General features: G+C 39.1%; 1 protein-coding gene across 4 annotated transcripts in view; it reads right to left on the reverse strand.

Annotated features, from left to right (window-relative positions):
• Positions 1-25,417, reverse strand: part of nr5a2 (nuclear receptor subfamily 5, group A, member 2) — a 199,350-nt gene that overhangs the window by 167,796 nt on the left and 6,137 nt on the right. For all 4 annotated transcript variants that reach the window (XR_011888050.1, XM_072274144.1, XM_072274145.1 and 1 more), the window contains one exon: positions 19,189-19,835. Coding sequence is in view for 3 of the 4 variants with exons in the window: in XM_072274144.1 (XP_072130245.1) it covers positions 19,189-19,835 (647 nt within the window). In the remaining variant the exon portion in view is untranslated. The remainder of the gene's footprint in view (positions 1-19,188; positions 19,836-25,417) is intronic.

Consider the following 25,417-nt stretch of genomic DNA (forward strand, 5'->3'; position numbering starts at 1 on the left):
TCAAGCAGTCTTCCACCCGTGGACAAGTATAGCAGGTAAGATTATAATTCTGAGTGGGATTCTGATTCTAGTCAAGGAGCTTGTAATTCCTCTGCCTAGAATTGTCAAACAGTAATAAAGAAATCCTCAGAAGAGTTCTCAAGCTAATCCAAAGTGCACATCACTCTGTTGATACAAAGGGGTGCAGTAAACTGTATGTTGTATATTCAATGTATAAATATACTTTATATGACTTTCTTGCACCCTGGGGGCTTCTCAATTCACCATATGGACCAAAGGTAGAGGTGGAGGGTTTCTTTCTAATCAATACTCCGTGGAGCATAGACGTGACAGTCCTGGCAGATTCCTGCTCACCCAAACTAGCATATCCAATAATGAAGATTCACTCATAATCCCTGCCATGGGAGTTCACTTTAAACTATCCTGATGGTACCCTACATCCCACCATAGGCAGACATGAAGCCTGCACTCAGGGTACTATACTCATTGGTCGACAGCCCTGAAACAGGATACCCTGAGTCCCTCTTCATCATTGCCAATGACTTCAACCAGGCTAATTTCAAGAGCATATTACCAAACTATGTCTCTTAACCCACCAGCAGCCCAAACGCCTTTGACCATGGTTAAATAAGCATCAAAAATGCCCACTGAACCAGCCTCACCCACACTTTGGTAAAGCGCTCCTCCCTTCATACAGCGAGATCCTCAAATGTGATGATCCAGTGCAGAAAGGCATACAGGGCTGGTCTGGGGAACAAGTGAGCTTCCACACAGCTGCTTTCTGTCAGTAGACACAGCTATGTTCAAAGACTCAGCCCTCAGCCTAGGTGAGTACGTCACCACCACCACAGACTTTATCAGCAAACCTGTTGAGGACTGTGCACCAAAGAAGATAATCTATGAGTTCCCAAATTGGAAACTATGGATGAACCAGGAGATCCACTCCTGCTCAAGTCAAATATTGTGGCATTCAAATCAGGTAACCCAGACTGCTACAGGAAATTGAGATATGTTCTCTATAAAGCTCTCAGGGATGCCAAGAGATGGTAACAAGTTTAAAATTGAGTCCCAGATCAGCCATCAGTTGTGGCGGGGATTAACACGCTACATCAGGCTACAAAACAAAGTCAGGCAGTATCACTGGAAACAGTGCTTCCCTTTTTGGTGAGATTAATAGACTCTATGCATGTCTGGACCAGAAGGGGATTGGAATGTCACCATCTACCCCAACAGCTTGCAGTGCACCTGCACTCATAATCTTCACTGTGGACGTAAGTTCAGTCTTCCTCGGAGTAAACCCGCAGAAAGCAACTGCCTGGATGGTGTACCCGGTTATGTCTTTATATCCCATGCAGATCAGCTGGCAGGGGTATTTGTTGACATTTATAATCTCTTTCTGCCTAAATGTGAGAATTCCACCTGCTTTAAGAAGATCACTTTCATCCCTGCATCTAAGACAAACAAAGTAACATACCTAAATACTAGACAAATGGCTCTGACATCCACCTCCACGAAGTGCTTTGAGAGGCCGGTCATGGCACACATCAACTCCAATCTTCCAGATAAGCTCAGCTCACTGCCATATGCCTACTGCTGAAACAGGTCCATGGCATGTGCCATCAGCCTGGCCCTACATCCGTCTTTGGAGAGTAAAGACACCTACGTATGTTAGACTATTGTTTATTGACTACTGCTCTGCCTTTAATAACACTATAATGTCAAGCAAACTCATCTCCAAACTCCAAAGTCTGGAACTTAACATCTCCCTTTGCAACTGGATCTTTGATCTCTTGACTGATAGACTGCTATCAGCAAATATAGGCAGCAACACTTCTGCCACTATTATTCTCAACACTGGTGCCCCAAAAGAAGGTATCCTCAGCCCCCTACTCTGCTCCCTGCACATTCACAACTGCATGGTCATATCCTGCTCTAACTCCATCTGTGACACCACCACAATGGGTCAGAGTACAGGAAAGTGATAGAGACCGTAATGGCATGGTGTCCAGACAACAACCTTTCCTTCAACACCAGCAAGACAAAAGAGCTGGACGTTGACTTCAGGAAGTGGGTGAATCATGTCAAGGCATCATAAAAAACATCCTCTCTGGATGCATTACAGTTTGGTATGGCGACTGCTCTGCACCTGACTGCAAGAAACTGCAGAGAGTTGTGGACACAGCTCAGCTTGCTCTCCATGGACTCTGTCTACACTTCTCACAGCCTCAGTAACGCAGCCAGCATAATCAGAGATCCCACCCACCCTGGACACATTCTCTTCTTCTTCCTCTCAATGGTCAGAAGATACAAAAGCCTGAAAGCACATAAAGCTGGGCTTAAAGTCAGCTCCCATCAAGCTGTTACAAAATTATTGAATGTTTCCCTAATAATATAAGATAGATTCTTGACCTCATGATCTAACCTGTTACGACACTGCACCTTACTGTATACCTACAGTGCACTTTCTCTATACTGTAACACTTTATTCTGCACTCTGTTTTTTTTTACCTTGTTCTACCTCAATGCACTCGTGTAAAGAGTTGATCTGTAGGAACTGTATCCAAGACAAGTTTTTCACTGTTCCTTGGTACAAGTGAAGCTAATAAACTAAATCACCAAATACACAAAAATCACTTTACATGGTAACCATAGTATGGAGGTTACTTTAGTTACTGTATTACTTGCATGTTATTGTTATGAATAGCGTCATAAGCACACAAGACTGACAGGAAAGAACAGCTACTAAAAATGGAGAGAAAAAGGAATGCTAAACAAGTTTTTCACTTCACCTTCGTAGACTGTACGTGACAATAATAAACTAATTTTCCAATTTTAGTGTGAAAAGTAATTGCAACTAATTGTTCTCTTGGTTTCTTGTTCTCTGTCTGGCATATTTGGTGATTAGGTTCCATTCTCTCACTTCCACTATGCTTTCAGTGGGAGCTTGACAACATGGAAAGAAGCTTAATACCTGAAGTGATGATACGTACACTTCAGGACTCAAAATAATTAGCTTTTAATGAATTAAATTTTATCTAATTTGAAGAGTAAGATTAAAAGCCACATTTGAAGGTGGACATGTTCGAGGTGAACAGTATACTCTTTGTGCCAAGCAACATTTTGTTCCCTCTTACAGACTAATGTTTGGTTTCTTAAGGTTGTTTTAACCAGGGGTGGTAATGGGTACAAGTTCCCACTACCTATTAAATGCTCCTAACAGTGTGCACATCATATAATCTCAGACAGCCGTCCAGCTCCTGGTCTTCACCTGTGGCGAAACTGTTTCTAATGACAGGAGAAGGGGCAAAAGCAGGTTACTGGCACCTTAAAACCAATTGCCTCAGGCAGATGGGGCTCGTCAGCTGTGGTTGGCAGCTCATCGAGAAGGAAAACTGGTTTCAAACCTCAGCTTCCTTGCGGGCATACCCACACATGGGGAAGGCTTCGGAAAGAAATCCAGAGGCAAAAATCCAGAGCTGGAGTTCCTAAGGTGGTCCTGCATTGCATTCAACGCTGACTGGCCACTCCTACAATACTGCTGATGGTAAACTGTATTGGTCTCCATTGGGTTCATCAGCTGCATGGAGAGTGTGGAGCTTGCTACAGAGGCAACAGCTTGTTCTCCATATTGTACTGCCCTGGCTCGCATATCTAGGCTGCAAGGACGCAATATACATGGCCAAACCTGACCAACAGAGGCCTATTTCAGACCAGTGTGTATGTACTAACTGTAACAGAGGTACCTTTGCTACAGGGCAGCACTCCTTGTTATGGTTTGGAATATCTGTATGAGTAAGTGGATGATTTTAGCTGTTTTACATTTTCCAAGCTAACTAATGCAGTGTTGTTTCATCTTTAAAAGTCCAGCTATGGATTGGGGTATGGCAGAAGCTGATACACTTAATGCTGCTTCTTCTGCAGTTTTTATAGTAAAGGAGATGCCTAAGATAAAATTTATCACAAAAATATAAAAATTAATGCACATTTATCTTAATATAATTAAATTGTCCTATTAAATAAAGAACAACATTATTGTAAAATCATAGGAGCTACTTAATGCATTTGTAGGGTTAATTGCAATAATGGAACTTTTAAACAGACTAGGTGTTAAAGTGTTCTACAAGGAAATACTGTATGGTAATAGTGAGTGCACTCATCACAGCAGGACCCAGCTGCAGCCTATTAAAATTAGAACAGCTCTCCTTTTGGTCTGTCAAAACATTCCATGATGAGAGAAGCAACCTAGGAAATGATTCATTTCATCAGCTATGCGGCTATGTTAGCTCTACTTCCCAATCCAATCATCAAGCTGACACAATACTATCTCAGAAAACCACCCACAACGTAAATTAGTTTTTCTCCAACTTTGAACTGAGGACGTTTGCTATCTTTTAGAGAACACTGATGGTATAAAATTGCTTCCTTTTCAAAGGCCAAACAATTAAAAGTATGAAAACAAACTGATGGATGACTTAGCTTATTAGCAAGAAATGATCCACTAATTTTATCTTTAATGTCTTTTTTCTTCATAATTTTTTTCTGCAGAGCTGCCAATTAGAGCCAATTGTTCAAAAGCTTTCCACTGTTGCCAAGTGTTGTACCTATCTGCAGTCTCAATTAAGATAACCAAGTCTCACTTTAGTTATCCACAGGACCCTCATAGAAACGTACTAGTTTTGAATCAATATGGACTACTGTATAGTACACAGGATTGGAGAAATACTATTCCAAATTATTGTATTAACTATCCCTCTTAAAGCAAATCTTTTCCAGAAAGTTAAAAAAAATTGCATTAAAATTTTAATGAATTTAGCTAAGTTAAATTACTCACCAGAACGACAAACATTTCTCAGTCATGTTCAGAAAATGCATGCCTTTGAAGAAAGCTACAGGGTCTTGGTTATTGACACCATATCACTGGAAGTCACTGAAATTCTTGGCAGTAAAAGACTAAATCTCCATGTCATTATTCCCTGGTGAACGTTTTCTTATTGCAGTCTATTTCCTGACAATCCTTGCTTCAAATCAGCTGGTGAATGCTGGTCTCTGGTCTACCCAAGGGCCTTTTATTTTCTATATAAAAGTAATTGATTTCAAACTGACACGCACATCTTTGAAAGAAGGAAGTATCTCTTTTCCAGTGATATGCCATCAGTCACACCAAAAACAAATCACCTGGGGCTCCTATGTGCTCTCCAGCCCCGCGGCTGTTAAACTGCCCTTGTGCTCGAATGCGTTGTGGAGCTTGCAAGCTCACCGACTTTCAGTGAGTGGGTCCTCATATAAACAGCGGAAATTTCAATTAGAATCACAAGATGTGCCATGTCTGATGTCTTTCGTCTCTCACTAAAAAACCCAACATGAAGGTAGAATTTGTCCAGGGCTCCAATTACTAACATCTTCCTATTGATTATGGGTGAGATTCTGGAAGCTATTACTTTGAAATTCCCGGTTGCCTTGTGACTCTCCTGTTATTCAGTTTTGGGGTCTTTCAAAGAGCAAGTTACTTGGAAATTCTTTGACATATGATCAGGAGTAGGAGCCATTTACTGGCTTGGTGCAACAACACACAGACAAAAATAAGTTCAGTTCCAGCTGCAGATGAGTAATTGAAAAAGAGAATCCAGAACATGTGTATTCTGATAAGATGCAAATGGGGGTACTTAAATTATTTATAAAACTGCTCCAGTGATAACAACTACTACCTGAAGCAACATACACGACTTATATATGTGCAAAATTTATGAGAATTTATGTGCTCCAATTCAAAAATTAGAAAAGGCAAAACAAACATCAGTTGTTAACCAAGGAAATCATCATACCTGCCTTTGTGAATATTTAGTAGTGAATAACTGTGTACCTATCATTGGAGACTTAAAGTATGACAAAACTGTAATGTATCTTACACATTGTAATTTCCTCTCAACAATCCCAGCTATAGGTAAGGGTAGAGTGTCAAAATGGCCCCATTCCAGTGAAGGAGCTGAAGCACTTGTGGTAATCCAAATTCAGATTCTAGATTGAGGTAATTGTGCTAAGGATCTTCCCAAAAGGCTGAGCACCAACATGTTGTAGCTGGAAGGAAGGGCAGACAGGAAGGATGCATTTCATCAATGAAATAACCTTGCTCTACCTAACGGACTACAACAAATAGAGGAGTGAGCAAAATATATCATTGCCACTGATAGCCATGATGATAGACAAGGTCAGGGAAGAAAAAAAGGTATAGGGTAAGAGGAGATTAATTGTGAATAGAGTACAGATAAAGAAAATAAAATTGAGACAATTTTTAGAAGAAAACTGTGACAAATTAATGGTGCCAAATGAATTATGCTCAAAAAAAGTACCTATATAATGATTACAAAAAAGGTCTGGATATGGATAATGAGCACTAAATGAACAGGTAAAAAATTCCAGTCAACAATATCATTAAGCTGTCCAATAAGCGCTTGGTCACAGAGGTAGAATAGACCACCTCCCTGTTACGTTAACCCATCTGAAACTACCAATGTTCGGGGAGAACCTCATCAGTGAGAAAGTCCATCCACCTCCAACCAAAACCCTGCTTTATCCTTTTAGTTAGGGTAACAAATTCCAAATATTGCTGGGAGGTAAAATGAATTTTGATCAATATCTGCAAGCTTGAAGGCAGCTGACAAATACATTAACTTTGCATTAACCACTGTAAGAGACAGGAACGGAAACATCCAAGCTAGAAGACTCGCAAGTCAAGTACCTACAAAAGTAAATATAATTCCAAACTCCAGCTGAACCATCTACAATTCAATCAGAAACATCTGTGCTGGGAATATAGTGTTACTATGGTGTTCTGGGAAAAGTGGCTGTTTTCAAATGAGGAGGATCAATTGCAGACGAGAACAACTCAAGAACTGAAAGCAGCTCTTGCCAGAAGGAGATTGTAATAATTTATCTGTTTCCATTTCTTTATTTTCCAAGGTCACATCTGACAATACCTGTGGAGGTAAGCAGAACAGTCTGACTGTTTACTGTGGGCCTTCTGGTGTGTGGGAGGGGGAAGAAATGGGACGGGTGGAGTGAGAGAAGGGGGGGTGGGTTGATGGTGATAAAGACAATGATTTTTGTGCAATTGCTCTTTCCTGCGGTCCAGCGAAGGTAATGAAAGAGATGGAGATTCCTGGGCAGCAGCAAGATAACTGGTACTAAAAGAAACCAAAATACACTGCCATGGAAGCTCAGAACAAGCAACTTACAGAATTAACAAATGTTAAAAGAAAGATTTTAAAAGAGAAAAAAAAAGATGAGCTTTATTTGTCACGTGTACATAGAAACATACAATGAAACGTGTTGTGTTTTTCAATGACTAACATGGACCGAATACGTTCTGGGGGCAGCTCACAAGTGTCACCATGCTCCCAGTGCCAACACAGCCTGCCCACAAGTTACTAACCTATTGGAACATGGGAGGAAAGCAGAGCAGAGATTCTGGAGGAAACCCATGTAGTCAGAGGGAGAGCGTGTAGACTCCTTACAGACAGTGGCATGAATCAAACCCCAGTCAATGGCATTGTAAAGCATTATGTTAACTGCTGCTGTACCATGCTGCCCTTGTAGGGTTATGTCTAGGTGTAGCATGAGGCGGCATTATTTATGTCAAACGGTCCTACTGATATTAAACATTAACAGCAGCAACCGTTCCATGAGATTTTCAGCTTCATGGAAGAAGGCTTTTCACTCATTTGTATCTGTGCTTAGTGTTTGAAGGGCATACGCACTCCTCTGGCCTCTACCTGTGCTCATTTCATTTCTTCATTAAGAACTTATCCAATTCCCTCTGGAATATTAATATTGAACCTTCTTCTACTAACAATGTCCATTCCAAACCATTGTGGAACATCAAAATATCTCAATTCCCCTTTGGATCTTTGGTCAACAATCTTAAAATCGGAACTCTTTTTGTTAATATCCCCATTGTAATCGTCAGCAGTGTCTCCTATTTGCACATCCAATTCTCCTTGTAATTTTTGCACTTTGAAGGATTCAATTCTACTTTTTAAAGGTGGTTTAGATGATCACCCATTTAATGTTTCTCCAAGCTGGCAGAGAGCACCAGTACATTATAGGATAATGAATAATTCTGATGATGTTACTCATCATCAAATATGAATGATGTAAATTAGAAGGATAAATGGGGAGAAGACGACTTTTTTTTTACTCAGAGGATGGTAGGGATCTGGGGACTCACTGTCTGAAAAGATGGCAGAAGTTGAAAGATTTGTACATTTAAACAGTACTTAAAACAATACCTGAAGAGCTGTGACTTGTAGGACAATGAACCTGGCACAAAAAGATTGAGTCCTTTTTGACCAGCACAGATACAATTGGCCAAATGGTCCCCTTTTGTGCCATACATTTTCCGTGCTTCCCTAGTCCAACGATGCTGTCACATTGTAACAAATGTGCAGGAAGAACACACAGTGTGTCTGTTTGCACATCTTAAGATGCTGTAACAGAAGGAGAATTGTGCATTCTCTTTATCAGTGTAGTTTTAAGTAGAATGCAGTCCTTGGAATTCCAGTTAGAAGAACCAAAGAAGAACCAATTGGAGCTTCCATAAATAATCTGCAAAGAATGCAAATAAGTGTAACAATTATAGCTTAGTGGCTTGGCTGGTTCTACTTTGTTGGTTTATATCCATTGAGCAGATTGTTTTAGCCAGACTCCCAGAAAGCCATTCAGTTCAGGAAGCAGTCAGCATACAGAGGAGCTTACTGGATTCTAGAACCAGCCAACTGGCATCTTTTCACTTTCTTTTTATAAAATATCCCCCTTTATGTATGAATTTATAAGAATTTTCAACAGACAAACACTAGCACAATGTCCAAAGTGTTTTCACAGTTCAAGATTTGACATGATTTTTAAATGTAGGTTCTTACAAGTTTTCTTCCATGTGCTGTATATTTTTGGAAAAGGTGTTATTTTCCCTTCCTGAAATTCAAGATCTTTTTTGTAAGATCTCCTAATTGTACACCTTCAGAACTGCCAAATAGATTTAAGGCTCCAACAACGTGTATTTACATTAGACCCTCAGCACAGAATCATGACCACGTGGTTCACAGGGAAAGAGCTGCACTTATGCCAACAGGTCTCTGAAGTCCTGTTTTAACCTTCAAGTTCCAATTCCAATTATTGCTAAAAGTTAAAGTGAATTTGGATCAATATCTATAAGTTCTAGCAGCAGAAAGGCTTTCAAGGGATGGAATGCAGGTAGGTAGGTGCATGGAATGGTTTCCAAAGTGAGTTTCAGGGCATAAGAAAGCTGGGTTACCTATAGCGATGAGGCCATTAACAATGCTGTACTTTCCTGATCTCTCCTATAAGAAAGCCAATTAATTATTTGTGACACAATTGGGTTGTCACTGACCTAGGTAATATTATAACATTATATACATCTCCCCTATAATATTGGAGAATGTAAAATAAGGCTATCTAATTTGTAAATTATAGGTTATCGTAGAGCTATGTACGAATAACTAGAAGGACATGCTTGAGATCAGCAGTCTTGCACTATAACAACGTCAGCAAAGTGGAAAATAGGAGGACTCAGTAGATCTATTGAGGTTTTGACAATAGCAGGTTAAGTTAAAGCCTCAGAAGAGCAGAAGTGAAGGGTCACGCTGCGCTCTGACTAACAACTGAACTCAGATGTGGAGGAACAACACACTCCCATGTAGAGACAGAAACAAGAGTTTATTCATAGGAATTGCAGCAGAACATTGGTGGCTCGACCATGTGACACCGCCAGAAGAATCACTCTCAAAACATAAAGGACCATAATCGCTAACTGGGGGTCCACTTTAAATAATCAGAGTATGCAGAAAACCCATGCCAGTCAAAATAAACTTACCAAGATTAAACAGAAAGCAGAAAGGCTTAACGACTTTAGATAAGACAACAATTAATGAATACAGATGCACAGGCTTGCAGAGCTCATGACGTGATGCTATAGTCCGTGAATCTGGCACTCGAGAGATCATAACGCTCACCCTCAGCCTGGGTGCAGGTAAGACCGTACTTGTCCAAATAGGGAGTGCACAAAATGCACCATGAATTTAATTAGACATGATTTCTTCTCAAAATAGCAGCGAGCCTAATGGCACTTGGTAGTATTTATGCTCAAATCCTGCAGCGATTTCAGAGGAGGACAAATTTGTGGCTTATTGCTGAAATCCAAAATTTACTGTCTCAGAAGCCATTATTTTTGAGAAAATCACACCTTGCTCTCTGCCTTGCCAAAGGAGTGAATCAACTGTACTGAAGATGCACAATCTACACACTAATCTCATTGCTGAAAATTGCCTTGTCCACTTCAGTCTGAGTATACTTTTAACAATGAAATTAGCACTTATTACTTTCAGATAATCACTGGTACTAAAAATTAATTACTGCAGAATCTCATTCCTTCAGATTTGAATTCAAGGGATTATAAAACATTGAAATCAAATAAATAAAGATTCTTCCTGCTGCCTCTTTTCTCTTTTTTTAATCCAATCTCTCTTCCTTTTTTTATTTTGCTTCCCATTGTTGATCTGACATCGAATTCACACAGTTTAATTTGTACTTCTTTTCAGTGCATGCACTGTTAACACTATAGTCCCTCAAGTGGATTTTTGAAGCAGATATGCAGTTGCTTTTTCTAGTCACTCAGGTGCCAAATACATGGTTCCTTCAATGAAATATTATCAGTTCACACAAACAGTTCTGTTATAAGAAGGTTATTAGTTTCAGTCCTGCAAAAATTATAATGGAAAAAATAAACACAAGAGATTCTGCAGATACTGGAAATCTTGAGAAACGTGCAAAATGCTGCAGGAATTCATCAAGTCAGGCAGCATCTATGGGAGGGAATTAACAGTCAGTGTTTTGGGCTAAGAGCCTTAATCAGGAATGGAAAGGAAGGCTGAAGAGGCCAGCCTAAGAAGGTAGGGGGAGGGGAAGGAGTATAAGAACGTAAGAAATAGGAGCAGGAGTAGGCCATCAGGCCTGTTGGCCCTGCTCCGCCATTCAATAAGATCATGGCTAATCTGGCCATGGACATCTCCACCTACCTGCCTTTTCCCCATAGCCCTTAATTCCTCTACAATGCAAAGATCTACCTAACTTTGTCTTAAATATATTTAAAGAGGTAGCCTCCACTGCTTCATTGGGCACAGAACATAAGCTGACAGGTAATAGATGAAACCAGTTTGGGGAAAGGTGGGTTACGCAAAAAGCTGGGAGATGGTAGGTAGAAGTGGTAAAGGGAAGGAGGAGAAGAAATGTGTTAGGAAAGGAAAGTGGACTATGGAAGAAAGGTGATGGCCAGGTGAGGCGAAGCAAAGGGGATAGGAGGGGAACCAGAATGGGGAATGGAAAAAGAACGAAGGGGAAGAAGGAGAAATTTCCAGAAATTAGAGAAATTGATGTTCCAGATGGAATATGAGGTGTTGTTCCTCCAACCTGAGTGTGGCCTCATCCTGGCAGTAGAGGAGCATTGGTAAAAAATATTCCAAAGTAGAAAATATTTTAAATTATTTGCGTAAGCAGATTTAATATCCAACCCAAATGTCAGAGAAAAAAAATTGGTAAGAGAGGATGATACTAATTCTGAGCAGCATTGAATCCAAGTGCCGGTAAGTTAAAAACAATTCTTCTAGGCTGTGTGGTGATCAGATACGGGACCGGCTTCAACATGCAGCATTATTTTGTCACATGACCAAAAACCAACACGATATTGTTGTACTCCTTCCTTTTCAGTTCCTTGCATACAGTGGAGGAATCATAGCATTTGAAAGGAGAGACCACAATTTTAAATGTTAGCTGTACATCAGTATCACAAATTGGTGAAGCAGGTTTTCTTGAAGAAGAAAACTGCCCTATTCAATGCTGTTCCATCATGCACAAAATGCTGGAGGAACTCAGCAGGCCAGGCAGCATCTATCGAAAAGGGTACAGTCAGCGTTTCGGGCCGAGACTCTCAATCAGGACCGGGAATAAAGATGAGGAGTCAGAGTGATGGAGGGTCTTGGCCCAAGACGTCAACTGTACTGTTTTCCATAGATGCTGCCTGGCCTGCTGAGTTCCTCCAGCATTTTGTGTGTGTTGCTTGGATTTCCAGCATCTGCAGATTTTCTCTTGTCTGCTCCTATCATAATATGTTAAGCTCCACACCTTCTCTCAGTGTCCTGTGTAAACTAATACAATGCCACCATATCATGAGGACAAAAAGTATGAGGAAACTGAAGAAACCATGGTTGTTGGCCAGGCAGAGGTAGAGAGGAGAATTTTAATGAGATCACTAGTGGTATAGAAAGGAACCTGGGATAAACCTAATATTGTCAGGAAATCATTCTCCATATACTGATGTGCTTAATTCAACATGTTACAGAAATACAATACTGTGCAATAGTATTAGGCATGTATATATAGCTAGGATGCCTAAGATTTTTACACAGTACTGTTGTAATTTTATGTATTGCACTGTACTGCTGCCACAAGAAAAAAACAAATTTTATGATGTATGTGAGTGATGATAAACCTGATTCTGATATGGGTTTCTAAGGTGGACTGAGAGTGGGAAGGGGACAGAGAGAGGAGAATCATAGTTGGGAAAAGGGGAAAGGAGAGGGGAGGGAGCAGAATGCACCAGAGAGACATTCTGTAATGATTAATAAAGCACTTGTTTGGAATCAACTGATCTTGCCTGTTGTCTCAGGGCTGGGTGTGTTTGCACCTGCACCAACTCCTGCCTTAGCACTCCTCTGTCATGTGTCCCACACCGCTCCCCTCCCATGTTGCTCCATCCTCACCATTCCCAACATCCTTTGCTCCTGCTAGATTTAGCTCTCCACTTCACATTGACAGATACAGTATTGCGCAGAAGACTTAGCTATACATATGCCCAAGACTTTTGCACAGCTCTGTCATTTGGGTTGAAAAACTGGACTAGGCAAGTCCTGAAGGAGCAGGAACTAGAATCATTAACAAAATTACAAATCTTTATCGCTGCTGGTGTTCACTGAACAAAGTATCAAAAGCTGTTCTAATAAGCTTGATACTTTTCATTGCCAATTCCTGCCTATCAATACTTAACATGAAATGCAAGCACTCTTTGTCGTTCTGTTTTGCACCAATCAGAGATCTGGGAGCACATGCTGCATCAGAAGTGGAAGCAATGTTAAAGTAACAATTGTTTCATCTGAGGGTGGCAAGTGAATAAATGGCACCAGGTTGCTCACTGATACTGTTTAGCTGCCATAAAAGTACAACTGGTCATGCTTAGTAGATATTGCCGTTATGACCAAGGGGCTTGGTTTGGGGAAAGGAAAAACCTCAAAGTTTGGTGTCCAGTTTCATTGTGAAATAAAACCTGATTTCAGAATCAGGTTTATTATCACCAGCATGTGTAATGAAATGTGTTAACTTTGCAGCAGCAGTACAATGTAATACATGATAATATAGAAATTAATAAATAAGTGAATCAATTACAGTAAGTATATATGTATATTAAATAGTTAGATTTAAAAGAGTGCAAAACAGAAATGATATATATTTAAAAAAGTGAAGTAGTGTTCATGAGTTCAATATCCATTTAGGAACTGTATGGCAGAAGCTGTTTGCTAAGTATATGCCTTCAGGCTTCTGCACCTCCTTCTTGATGGTAACAATGAGAAGAGGGTCCTTGGGTGATGGGGGTCCTTAATAATGGAAGCCCCCTTTCGGAGGCACCACTCCTTGAAGATGTCTTGGATTCTACAGAGGCTAGTGCCCAAGATAGAGTTGACTCATTTTACAACTTTTTGTAGCTTCTTTCAGTTCTGTGTGGTAGCACCCCTCCCCCCCCATACCAGACAGTGATGCAGCCTGTCAGAATGCCCTCCACTATACATCTATAGAGGTTTTCAAGTGTTTTAGGAAACAAACCAGATCTCCTCATCATGAAATATAGCCACTGTCTTGTCTTCTTTATAGCTACATCAATATTTTGGTACGTCAGATCCTCAGCGACATTGACATATAGGATTTTCAAATTGTTTACTCTCTCCTCTTCTGATCCCTCTATGAGGATTGGTTCATGCTCCCTCATCTTACCCTTCCTGAAGTCCACAATCAGCTCTTTCACCTTACTGACATTGAGTGCCAGGCTGTTGCTGAAACACCACTCCACCAGCTGATATATCTCACTCCTGTGAGCCCTCCCAACTCCATCTGAGATTTTACCAACAATGGTTGTATCATCAGCAAATTTATAGATGGCATTTGAGCTATGCCTAGTCACACAGTGTTCAGGCTTCCTTTTGATCTGACTACAGTAGAGACCTCTTAACATGAACGAGCCAACAAGACCAGAGCTGGCCATTGCAACAACTTCCATATTAAAGGCTCTCACTGTTAAATGATATCTTGGACATCGTACAAAATACAAGAGGTATTTTGGCTTTGTCTAACAGGGTAATCACCAGATTGTGCTGCATCACTCCTGATTGTTTTCTTTCTCTTGAGGTTAACAATTATAAAAATGGAGAGATGTCAATGAGTCTGCCTATTTAATATCATTTATTTTACATTGTCTAGCACTAGGATGGAGATTGAGACTTTCACTTGTTGGGGCATGAAGAAGAAAGCTACTTCGGAAACATTAATAGGTTGAAATTTACTGGGAAATGCTAGTAGTTCTATACCGAACCATGAGCACTTACCGTCCAATATCTATTAGGGAGTCTGACACTCCTGAGCAAATATAGAAGTCAGAAATTTTCTCAGTCCTATGCCAATGATTTCCCTGCTTTCCAATACTGAACTTGGTGAATGAATTTGCTGAATTCCACAACAGTTACACTGGGATATCACCCCAATGAGTATGCACCAAGCTTGACTTGGGAATGGAAGAGTGAGTCTACTCATTGCTATGAAGGAGAAAAATAATTCTAAGCCACATTAAAAAACAATATTGTTTATTTTAACTGTTTAAGTGATTTGACTTCTCTTTACTGATTAGAGCACAGAGACACCCTACAGGAGCTGGGGTGCAGCTTTTTGTCTTGGGAGCTGCCAAGTTTTCTCAAGTAGCGGTGTGCTTCAGGAGTCTGTACTGGGTCCAGTGTTGTTTGTAATATATATTAATGATCTGGATGATGGGGTGGTAAATTGGATTAGTAAGTATGCAGATGATACTAAGATAGGTGGTGTTGTGGATGATGAGGTAGGTTTTCGAAACTTGCAGAGAGATTTAGGACAGTTAGAAGAGTGGGCTGAAAGATGGCAGATGGAGTTTAATGCTGAAAAATGTGAGGTGCTACATTTTGGTAGAAGTAATCAAAATAGGGCATACAGGTAAAAGGGGAGGCTTGATAGAGGTATTTAAAATTATGAGGGGAATTGATAGAGTTGACGTGGTTAGACTTTTTCCATTGAGAGTGCAGAAGATTCAAACAAGAGGGCTTGGGTTGAGAATTAGAGGACAAAAGTTTAGGGGTAACATGAGGGGGAACTCCTTTACTCAGAGAGTGGTAGCTGTGTGGAATGAGCTTCCAACAGAAGTGGTTGAGGCAGGTTCGATGTCGTCCATTATATGGACAGGATATATAGACCGGAAAGGAATGGAGGGTTATGGGCTGAGTGCAGGTCGGTGGGGATAGGATAGGGTAACAGTTCAGCACAGACTAGAAGGGCTGAGATGGCCTGTTTCCATGCTGTAATTGTTATATGGTTATATGGTTATAAGTTTAGGAATGATGTAAGAAAATAGGCTCAAACTTTTTTTTAGTAGTAAGAAAGGACTGTCCTTGTACTTTGAACTACAGGAAAGGGTTTTGGATCATACTCAGAAAGAAATTCATTGGTGTCAATTTTGTAGCCCGTCTCAGTTTGATCAAATCATAGTGATCCTTTCACACACAGTGATTAAAAGCTTGCCAAAAATGCTCATGCACTGTATGTATAGAGCATTCATTATAAACTGTAATTGTCTTTTTTTTTAGCAGACTGGAGTTGGTTATAACATGAAGCTTAAAGTTACTTGACAACAGAGAAAAATTGACATTGATAATGCCTTGCACACAGATTACTTTATATATTTCCCTTAATAAGTAGCCAGCCATCTCCCTAGGGAGCTGATGAGCAATCCAATAGCCAGAAGTTGAGTGAGAAGTCTGATTTTTAACATGTTCTTGTTGATTTATGGGTATTAGAGACAGAATCAACAAAAGAAAAAACAGCTGCTGGATTTATTTAATTAGTCAAATGGGAAAAACTGTTTCAAACAGGTGAGCACCTATGTAACATATTCACATCAGACTCAGGTGATGCAACACGGGGGCCCAAAGATGTTTTGCAGTCAGTGTTGCTGCCATTTTTTTCTTGACTTGCTGCTAAACATTGGGTAGTGCCTCTTGAAACGCAGCTGTTTGTATATTATGCAAGGTTCGGGTGAATTAAAGTGGAGTTCATCTTAAAGTGATATTTTTCTATCCATACATTTGTACTAGTTTAACTAAACAGACTTCTCTTAACACTTCCATTGCAATCTGCTATTCTCTTGATGGCCTTTTCAACTTTATTTCACCTATTCCCTTTAATAGGCTGCTAGAGGTTGATATGAGTTATTCCTGGCCAGATTTCCTTCCTTTCCAAATGTTGAACTCTCCAGGAGTTGTACAAGTAGCTCTGGCATCTTGCCTGGCCCACATTAATGGGGGTCAGCAATGAGAATTGATTGAGGTATTGTTACTATTGCCCCATGCTTCTTGATATAACTCAGTTACCTTCTGTGTATGGAGGTCCATTGCTTTTAGCCTTTAATATGATTTATTATTCATATTTTAAATGCTGGTGCAAGTGGGAAATAAGAACTCAAGCTTTTCATTATTGTAGGGAAACTATACAGATGATAAACTAACTTGTATAACTGAGGGATGATATTTCACTGAAAAGATGATCACTTATCATACGATCCAGTAGCAATTTTCTTGTTACTCGTGATCAGAGACTAGACATTACATAAGAAATATTATCAATGAGGGGTCACAAGGTCATTTGGGCATCTGGTCTACGGAGGAGACAAATAATACCTTTAATTGTCAAGAATTTAAAGAATTAAGTCTTCTTACAACAACGAGCAAAGACCTTTGATTTTCGAAAGGATAAAACCCCACGCAACATCACGAACAGTACAGTACTCCACCACTTTGCTTTGAACATTATGTCTTGGAGATCCCCCGGAGAAGTTGAACCTATGGCTGCTGACTCAAAACTGAGGAAATGATGCCCTGAGTCATGGCCAACATCATTAGGTTCTTTTAACAAGGAAGAACTTTAAAAAAACTTGCTTTGATATATAAATACTAAAATCTGGTGTGATCTGGAATTACAGCTAGCCTGTCATTAATCACCAGAACACACCCGCTGCATATTGTTGCAATATCCTTATGTGCTCTGTTGTTACACATATTGACTAAAATGAGTGATAATGAGTCAGAGCCTGTTTCATTTTGAAAACAAAGACATTAAAACTAATTGTAAAACCAGGATGCCTGTATCTTATCATCTGTGTCATTCTATAATAGTTCAGAGTTTCCCCCAAAAGATTAGCCACAAGGAGGTTTAATGAATGGTTTAAATAACCGGTATACATGTAGGATCTGAAGTTTTAGGTTTTTTCTTGATGATTACTGAAAAGCACTCCTGAAAATCTACTTTAAAAATTTGTTTCTTGCTCCTTACAATGATAAATCCCCATGTTGTTAATACTTTTATGATGCGATAATGTCCATTAACTACAGACCAATTACATTGTTTGTGAACATAAAGTAGGCTTGTGTTAGACCTGACTTGGTAATTCCGTAGTTAAAAAACAACTGATTGGTAACAATACAGTGGCAATGGATGACTTTGGACATGCAGATATTATTTAGTGGCTATTATTAATTTAGTTGCAATTTATCATAATTGAAGCAGTTGCCAAATTGTTTTAGCAACCCAATTTTACCAAAGGTAATGGCGAAATAAAGACCTCCACCCAAATTAACCCCAAAAAATTCAAGCCTTATCTACATATACTGTACATACACTTTTATTACATTATTTAAGCACACACTATTTTGAAAAGGATCCACAACTAATTTTTCTAGAAAGTCTGATCATTCGTGACAGCTATTTTAATGTGGCAATCTTTCTGCAGCCGACCAGGGAGATTTCCTTTTGTAGTTAGACCTGAGTCATAGGCACTGAATCGAATGAAAGATCATAACTTCCAAGGTTTACTAAATTATAATGTTGACCACACAGAATGTCTTGCTCATGCACTACAATTCTGCACAAAAAGTTGAAAATATCAAAATGCCCGTTTTTCAAATGTACTTTTCTTCAGTCATGAATAATATAAAATAGCTAGAACTAAGAATTTTTCAGGACCACACAATTGAAAATTCTCATGATAAATTATCCTCAAAATATGAAATCAGACATTTCAGAATGTTTCGTTTTTCAAATGAACATCCTAATTAGAAAACTTTTTCTTTACAAACATAAAATCTATGTCCATTATTTTTAAAAGTAATGAAAGTTTGATTATTAGTGGGGAACTTACACCTAATTTTGTTTATGCACTTTGAAGTGATGACTTTTAATAGCTAACTTAAGCAAATTCTATTTCTAATATGAATTGAGTCTGATAGCGGACAATATGTAAAATATAGAATGTATATATTTCTCACTTAATGGCCATAGTGAAAAGTAGATGTGGCAACAAACAAACAAACAAATTTAAATTTATCACTATACAACTATAAAATTAACTTCATGTTTCAGCTATTCCATATACATTATACATTGATATAAATCTCAGAATGGGAAACTAGTGTTGTCGGGTTTCGGGAGTTATGATTTATTGATAGGGTGCTGTTTATATTTCGATTCGTTTTGATTCCTGTTCCATTTGTTTACAAGGGTGCACAGTTTTTACCTCCTGATTTCCCATGCAGCATCATGTCCAAGGTGACAATTTATACCCAAATGGCACAGATGGAAATCTACTACAATGGCTTTCCTAGAAATAGAAACTTGCCTGATAAAAATGCGGGTGTTGCACTGTTACTATATCATAGCTGCCTCAATTCTCTATTTCTCTCAGATGCGCTGACATACAATTACAATACAAAATTATTGCCATACCTTAAGTTCTCTGAAGAATATACTGCTTCGGGCCCATTCAACAATAGAGAACAGGGTTTGATCTGCCATCTTACACATAAGCCCAAAAGTGTTGAGCTTTTCATGTTTTCCCCTGCTTGCCTGTTCTTGCTGCAGGTAGGCCAGGATCTTCGCCTGCACTTGCGGTTCATCTGGTTCACACTTCAAGAGTTCCACTATAAGATGTGGGATACTAGATGGAGAGCTGGATGGATAGGTGTCCATATAAGAGTAGCCCATTAGAGATTCTGGCGAGCTAGTGTAAGGGTCGGGATATTCTGACTTGATAGTACGACTTGGATAAGGACTATAGGTCTGATAGCCTTGCAGACTGCCATGAGTTGGCATCGCCATACTAATTGGAGATGTGACAAATGGGCTTCGGTCATAGTCTGCTGGAGGCAAGGCAGGATGGTTTAGAGGTAGGCCTTTTGAAGCTGAATGGATGTTCTGGATAGCAGAAGATATTGTCAGGTCTGTCGGCATTGTTTGCATCACTTGAGTCATGGCTTCTAGCTTAAGTCCATTTGCTCTGATCAGAGCTTTCTTCTGCTGTTTCAGAGCCCTGTCCCTCTTGTACATTGGCCCAAACTTGTTTCGACCTCCACGCATGCGATCAGCTCTTACAGCTGTGGAATACATAGTTGATTAAGAAAAAATCAATCTATTGGGTGACTGAAAAAAAGCAATACAAGATCTGTAAGTGTTTGAATTGTTTCTCAGACATCATTACTCTAAAATAATAAAGAAATAAGGAAGTAAATATTGTACACTTTAAAACCAATACAAGAACATTGGTTACAGGCTACGTTTCTGTAGTCCGTTTTATAGAATGCGAATTTAATATTCTCTGGCTGGAATGGCACTTTACCATTAACAGGCTGATCATTATTTTAATCAAAATATTAATTTTTATACCATAGAAAATCTGTGCTTTAGACTATGCTTCAGGACAGCTTGCATTTTTCCTAAGGGAAGAACGGATTTCAACTCAACAGATCAGACACACTTGTGACTGCATAGGTGTGTCTGTAAGTATGAAATGTACTGATCAACATGGAGGCAAAATAGTAGTAAGGGACAGTGGCACGAAAGAACACTAATGTATGCAGTAACTGTGTATAAAATATATTAATCAGATTCATATGTTTCAATATTGATGGAGGCTTCTTCCTTAGAAATCAGTTTACAGACTTTATCTGCATTTAAATGATTTTAAATTTCCTGTGCGTGGGTAAAAGAAATACATTAAAATAAAAAAAAGTTGCTTTTTGTAGAGGTTGCATGAGGGGTTCCTTTCAAACTTTTAATTTGTCTTTTGTAAATGCATCACTTTTTTCTATTGCCTTGTGCCTATTCTTTTTCTTTTATTTCTGTTTCAGCTCCTTACAATATGGCATTTGTATTTCTGCCTGTTTTCCTCCTCCTTTTCTTTAAATGGTGATATACAGTAGCAATGCACCATTGTACTGTAATATTTTCCATGCGAAAAAAAGCTCAATGGGAGTCCTGGTTCAATTTAGTATATTCTAATATCACTGGAATTAAAAATAATTAAAACAAATCCAATTCAAAGAATGCCTCGGGAGTCACTTTAATCATCTCTGTCACAGTAGTGTCTGTCAGCAATGAGCAGGTCTCACTGCCACTGAGATGTTCTCACTGAGGCGGTTGGTGACCAGGGCAAAACCGGAACATTTGTCAGCTATGTGACATATTGAGGCCACTGAGACGTACACCTGAGATTGCAATCAGGTTTTTGGTTCATCTTAGGAATTAGTACCACATTAAAAATTTATTCTAGGCTTTGCATATCCACTTCAAGAACTTTTGATATTGGGAGATCTAAACCTACATGGTAGAATGCAGATCGGTAACTAAATGTGAGTTCCTCTGGGAAAACATTCTTGGCTTCATGAAATCTAGTCAAGTGTTTCCATTTGTGTCCCAATAACAGTTCACTCATTCATTATTAACCACCAATACACAGAGTACATACTCTTTCAAAAAAAATCAACTCTGTATCATATTTGCTCAGGATGTTTTAGTGGTCAAATCTGAACGTGAAATATTTCTCCGACTATTAAAAAGGGAACTTATTTTTTCTTGGACTGACCACAGGATTGATTAATTCTACATTTGCTAGATACCATATAAAGAATTGTTTTGAGATACCATTTTTTCAGAAATTTAAATAAAAACATATTGCAATTGGGGTAGCATGCATTTTTGATATGAAAATGCTCATTTAGAGCTAATTCAGAGGCTATCTTGAAATCCTGACCATATATTAATGTAACAGGGCAGATCACCCAAGAAATTTAAGCCTTACATAATTCAAGTAATATAAGATTTAAGAGCAGAAATTTCTCAAAAATATTCCTTCAAATTGTTTTTGTTGGAATCAATTAATTATACATTGACAGAATTATTCCAAATATCTTTGAGTGATTTGTACATGAGATTAAATGATCAAACAACATGAGAAATGCTCTACACTGGAGCCAGAAAATTACTGTTAACTTTATAGTAGGTTGAAGCACAAGTGAGAACTCATATTGATTAGCAACGGTGATTTCAGATATCATTATATGTGTTATTCCTAATTCTTTAAGTCTATAAAGGTCATATGAAGTGAGATTGTGTGTTGACATATTGTTACCAAATGCTACATATAAATAGGGAATGAACTGAAGAATGTAGGTTAATGTGCATTGGTATAGAATGATGTAAATTAAGTGTAGAGGAATGTGAAATGAGAATCAAGAAAAACATAATGCACAGAAATATAGCCCAGAAAGATGAGGAAATTTGGTAAAATTAAAGTAATTTATAAAGATAAATTAAAAAAATATATCCTGCATTGAAAATTATTCACATTTTCTTGTCATGATACTTAAATATAACTGTAAAAACATTTTATTTTCACATTTGAGCAAAACTAGAGACTTCGGGGGCAACAAAACTGTATTCTCCAGTAGAGCTAGTGGCCAACAAAATGTACATGAAAACTTGAAAAATCCTGAGTCGTACTACATAATATACAATGGCATGGAACTTTATTCGATAGTATCGACGTTTGCTGATGACGCCACTACTGTTGGCTGAATCAGAGGTGCTGACAAATCGGCATATAGGAGGGAAAATCTGGTGGAAGGGTACCACCCTTCAGAGCTGATTATTGACTTTAGAAGGAGGAAGCTGGAGTCCTCAACAGGGGGATCAGACATGGAGAGGATCAGCAACTTTAAATTCCTCGGTGTTATCATTTCAGAGGATCTGACCTGGGCCCAGCATGTAAGTACAATTACAAAGAAAGCACAGCAGTGCCTCAACCTCCTTAGAGGTTTGCAAAGAACTGGTATGACATCTAAAACTTTTGACCAACTTCTATAGATACATGGTGAAAATTACATTGACTGGTTCACCAGGGCCTGGTATGGAAACACCAATGCTCTTGAATGGAAAATCCGATAAAAAGTTGTAGATATGGCCCAGTCCATCACAGGTAAAGCCCTCCTTACCACTGAGCACATCTACAAGGACCGTTGTCATAGGAAAGCGGCATCCATTATTGGGGACCCCCACCATCCAGGACATGCTCTCTGCTGCTGTCAGGAAGAAGGTACAGGAGCCTCAGGACCCACACCACCAGGTTCCAGAACAGTTATTACCCCTCACCATTAGGCTCTTGAACCAGAGGGGATAACTTCACTCGCCTCATCACTGAACTGTTGCCACAACCTATGGACTCACCTTCAAGGAATCTTCATCTCATGTTCTTGATATTTATTGTTCTTTTATTTATTATTATTTCTTTTTTGCATGTGCACAGTTTGTTGTTTTTTGCACATTGGTTGGTTATCTGTCCTGTGGGGTGAGGTCTTTCATTGATTCTATTATATTTCCTGGATTTACCTAATATGCTCACAAAAAAAAATGAATCTCAGGTTCGTATGGTGACATATATGTACTTTGATAATAAATTTACTTTGAACTTTGATACTAAGATGAAGAAGAAGGAAATGGAAAAAAGTAGTGGAGATCTGGAATAGGGAAAATGCTAGATTGTTATTGCTATTTTAAAAATATTTCACTGGATGCTGAGTCACAGGTAAAGTTGATATTTATTGTCTACCCCTAATTCTCCTTGAACTAAAGATGCAGTTGGATGGCACGGTAGCATTGGAGTAGTTAGCAAAATGCTTTACAGTAGAGGCTGCTAGGGTTCAATTCCCACCATTGCCTGTAAGGAGTTGAAACGTTCTCCGTGACCACACGAGTTTCCCCTTGGTGCTCTGGTTTCCTCCTACAGTCCAAAGATTGCCAGTTGGTAGGTTAATTGGTTATTGCAAATTGTTCCGTGATTAGGCGAGGATTAAATCAGGGGATTACTCAGTGGTACGGCTTGAAGGGCCAGTAGGGTTTATTTTGTTCAGTACATCAATGAAAAAAAAGAATCAACCACATAAGTGAAGCTGGGTTCACATCTCAGACTTAGTAAAAATAATGGACTTAATTCCCTGAGGAATATTCACAAAACATGACTTTTATGACAATGCCATAGTTCCATGATTATTACTGGCAAGATTATTTTTACTTAAAATTCCATATTTACTTGAAGTTAAATTCCTCAACTGCTGTGGAGGGATTCAAAGTCATATCCCTGGATCAATGGTCCAGAACTCTTAACTGCTTATCCAATAATTTAACTATTTCATTACCATGCCCTGCAGGATTGATGTGGCAAGACACTAAAAGATGGGACGAAATGACCCAGCATGACAAATGATGTCAAGGTATCACAGGGATGAAGGAAGGGGACACCTTAGGATGATTTTGAAATCAGTTCTCATGTCTGTTTTCAAAATCTATTTAATGAAGCTGACAAGAGAAGGATTTATTGTAGCTTCATTTTAGATAAACTAAATTCATGATCTGATTCCATCTGACAATAAATATTTCTAAAAAAGTAATTGCTGTAATTTCTGGCTCCATTATTCAGAAATAACTGTCAAAATCAATTATCTTTCAATTGTGTGGTGTTTTTGGGACCCTCTTTGGATACTAGAGAGGCTTTTAGACTCTTCAAAAAGGCCTCTCAGTACTCAAAGTGAAAGCAATAGAGCTTACAGATTGAACAGATCAGACAGGTGCCAGATGTCCCTCACCTAGTGGATGTGCCCAGAGGGATATCATTGGATGGTGATTGTGTCAAGTTTTGGAAGGGAAACTGTCTGGCAGCTTCTGTGGAGAGGGAGGCAGAAATCATGTGAAGTTATTGATAGGTTAGCACTGGCTCTCTCTCCAGAGATGCTGTCTGATCTGACCAATATTTCCAGCATTTTTTCGTTGCATTTGTACAGCGCGGTTCGCTCTCCCAAAGCAGATTACAACCAGCCAGGCACTTTTTGAAGTTATCACTTTGTAAGAAATGCTGCGACCAGACTATGCAAGGCAAGCTCCCACGCAAAACAATGTGGCAATGGCCAGACATCAGTTAGGGTACCAGGCAAAACTCCCCCGCCCCCACCCCCACCTCGCTCATCGTTCATCTCTCAAATACAGCCGTAATCTTTTATCTTCAGCGGCTGGAGTAGCCGGAGACTTCATTTTACACCTCGACAGTAACTCTTCAGCACTACACTGACGTGGATTTCAGTAATCAAATCTTTGAAATTGGACTGGAACCCAGAACCACTCGGCTCATAGTCAAGAGTGCTATCAACTCCAATCGCCGCCTACATGCTGTACATCTTCGCCTGTTTTCGTTCTGGTACTGTTTGAAATTAAACGGTGCAATAGTCAAACACTTGGAATTTGATCGCTAACACAGCCGGCTAATCTATAATAGTCAGCGAGCCACAATTCAGAGGCGGCACGGTTCGCAATCAGCGCGTTCTGAGGCTGCGACTAGTTTAACCAAATCCTGTTGTTTATAAAGGATGGAAACCATATTGTACGGTGGGTTAGATATGGCTCTGAGAAGTTCTGAACAACAGTTATAAAAGGAATCATCTTTTACATCAATTAATTGCTTTCAACTAATAACCTTTAACAACACGTTAAAATTTTACGAAGTCGGTGAGAACACTTCATAACGTGCCACCATTTATATCACTAATTTGCGGATATCACGAAATTTGAATCAATTATAGTTATTGTTCTTTTTTTTAAAGAAAAAGTTATTGTTCTTTTTTTAAAGAAAAAA

This window comes from Mobula birostris, chromosome 12, assembly GCF_030028105.1.
Source record: "Mobula birostris isolate sMobBir1 chromosome 12, sMobBir1.hap1, whole genome shotgun sequence".
Taxonomy (NCBI): Eukaryota; Metazoa; Chordata; class Chondrichthyes; order Myliobatiformes; family Myliobatidae; genus Mobula; species Mobula birostris.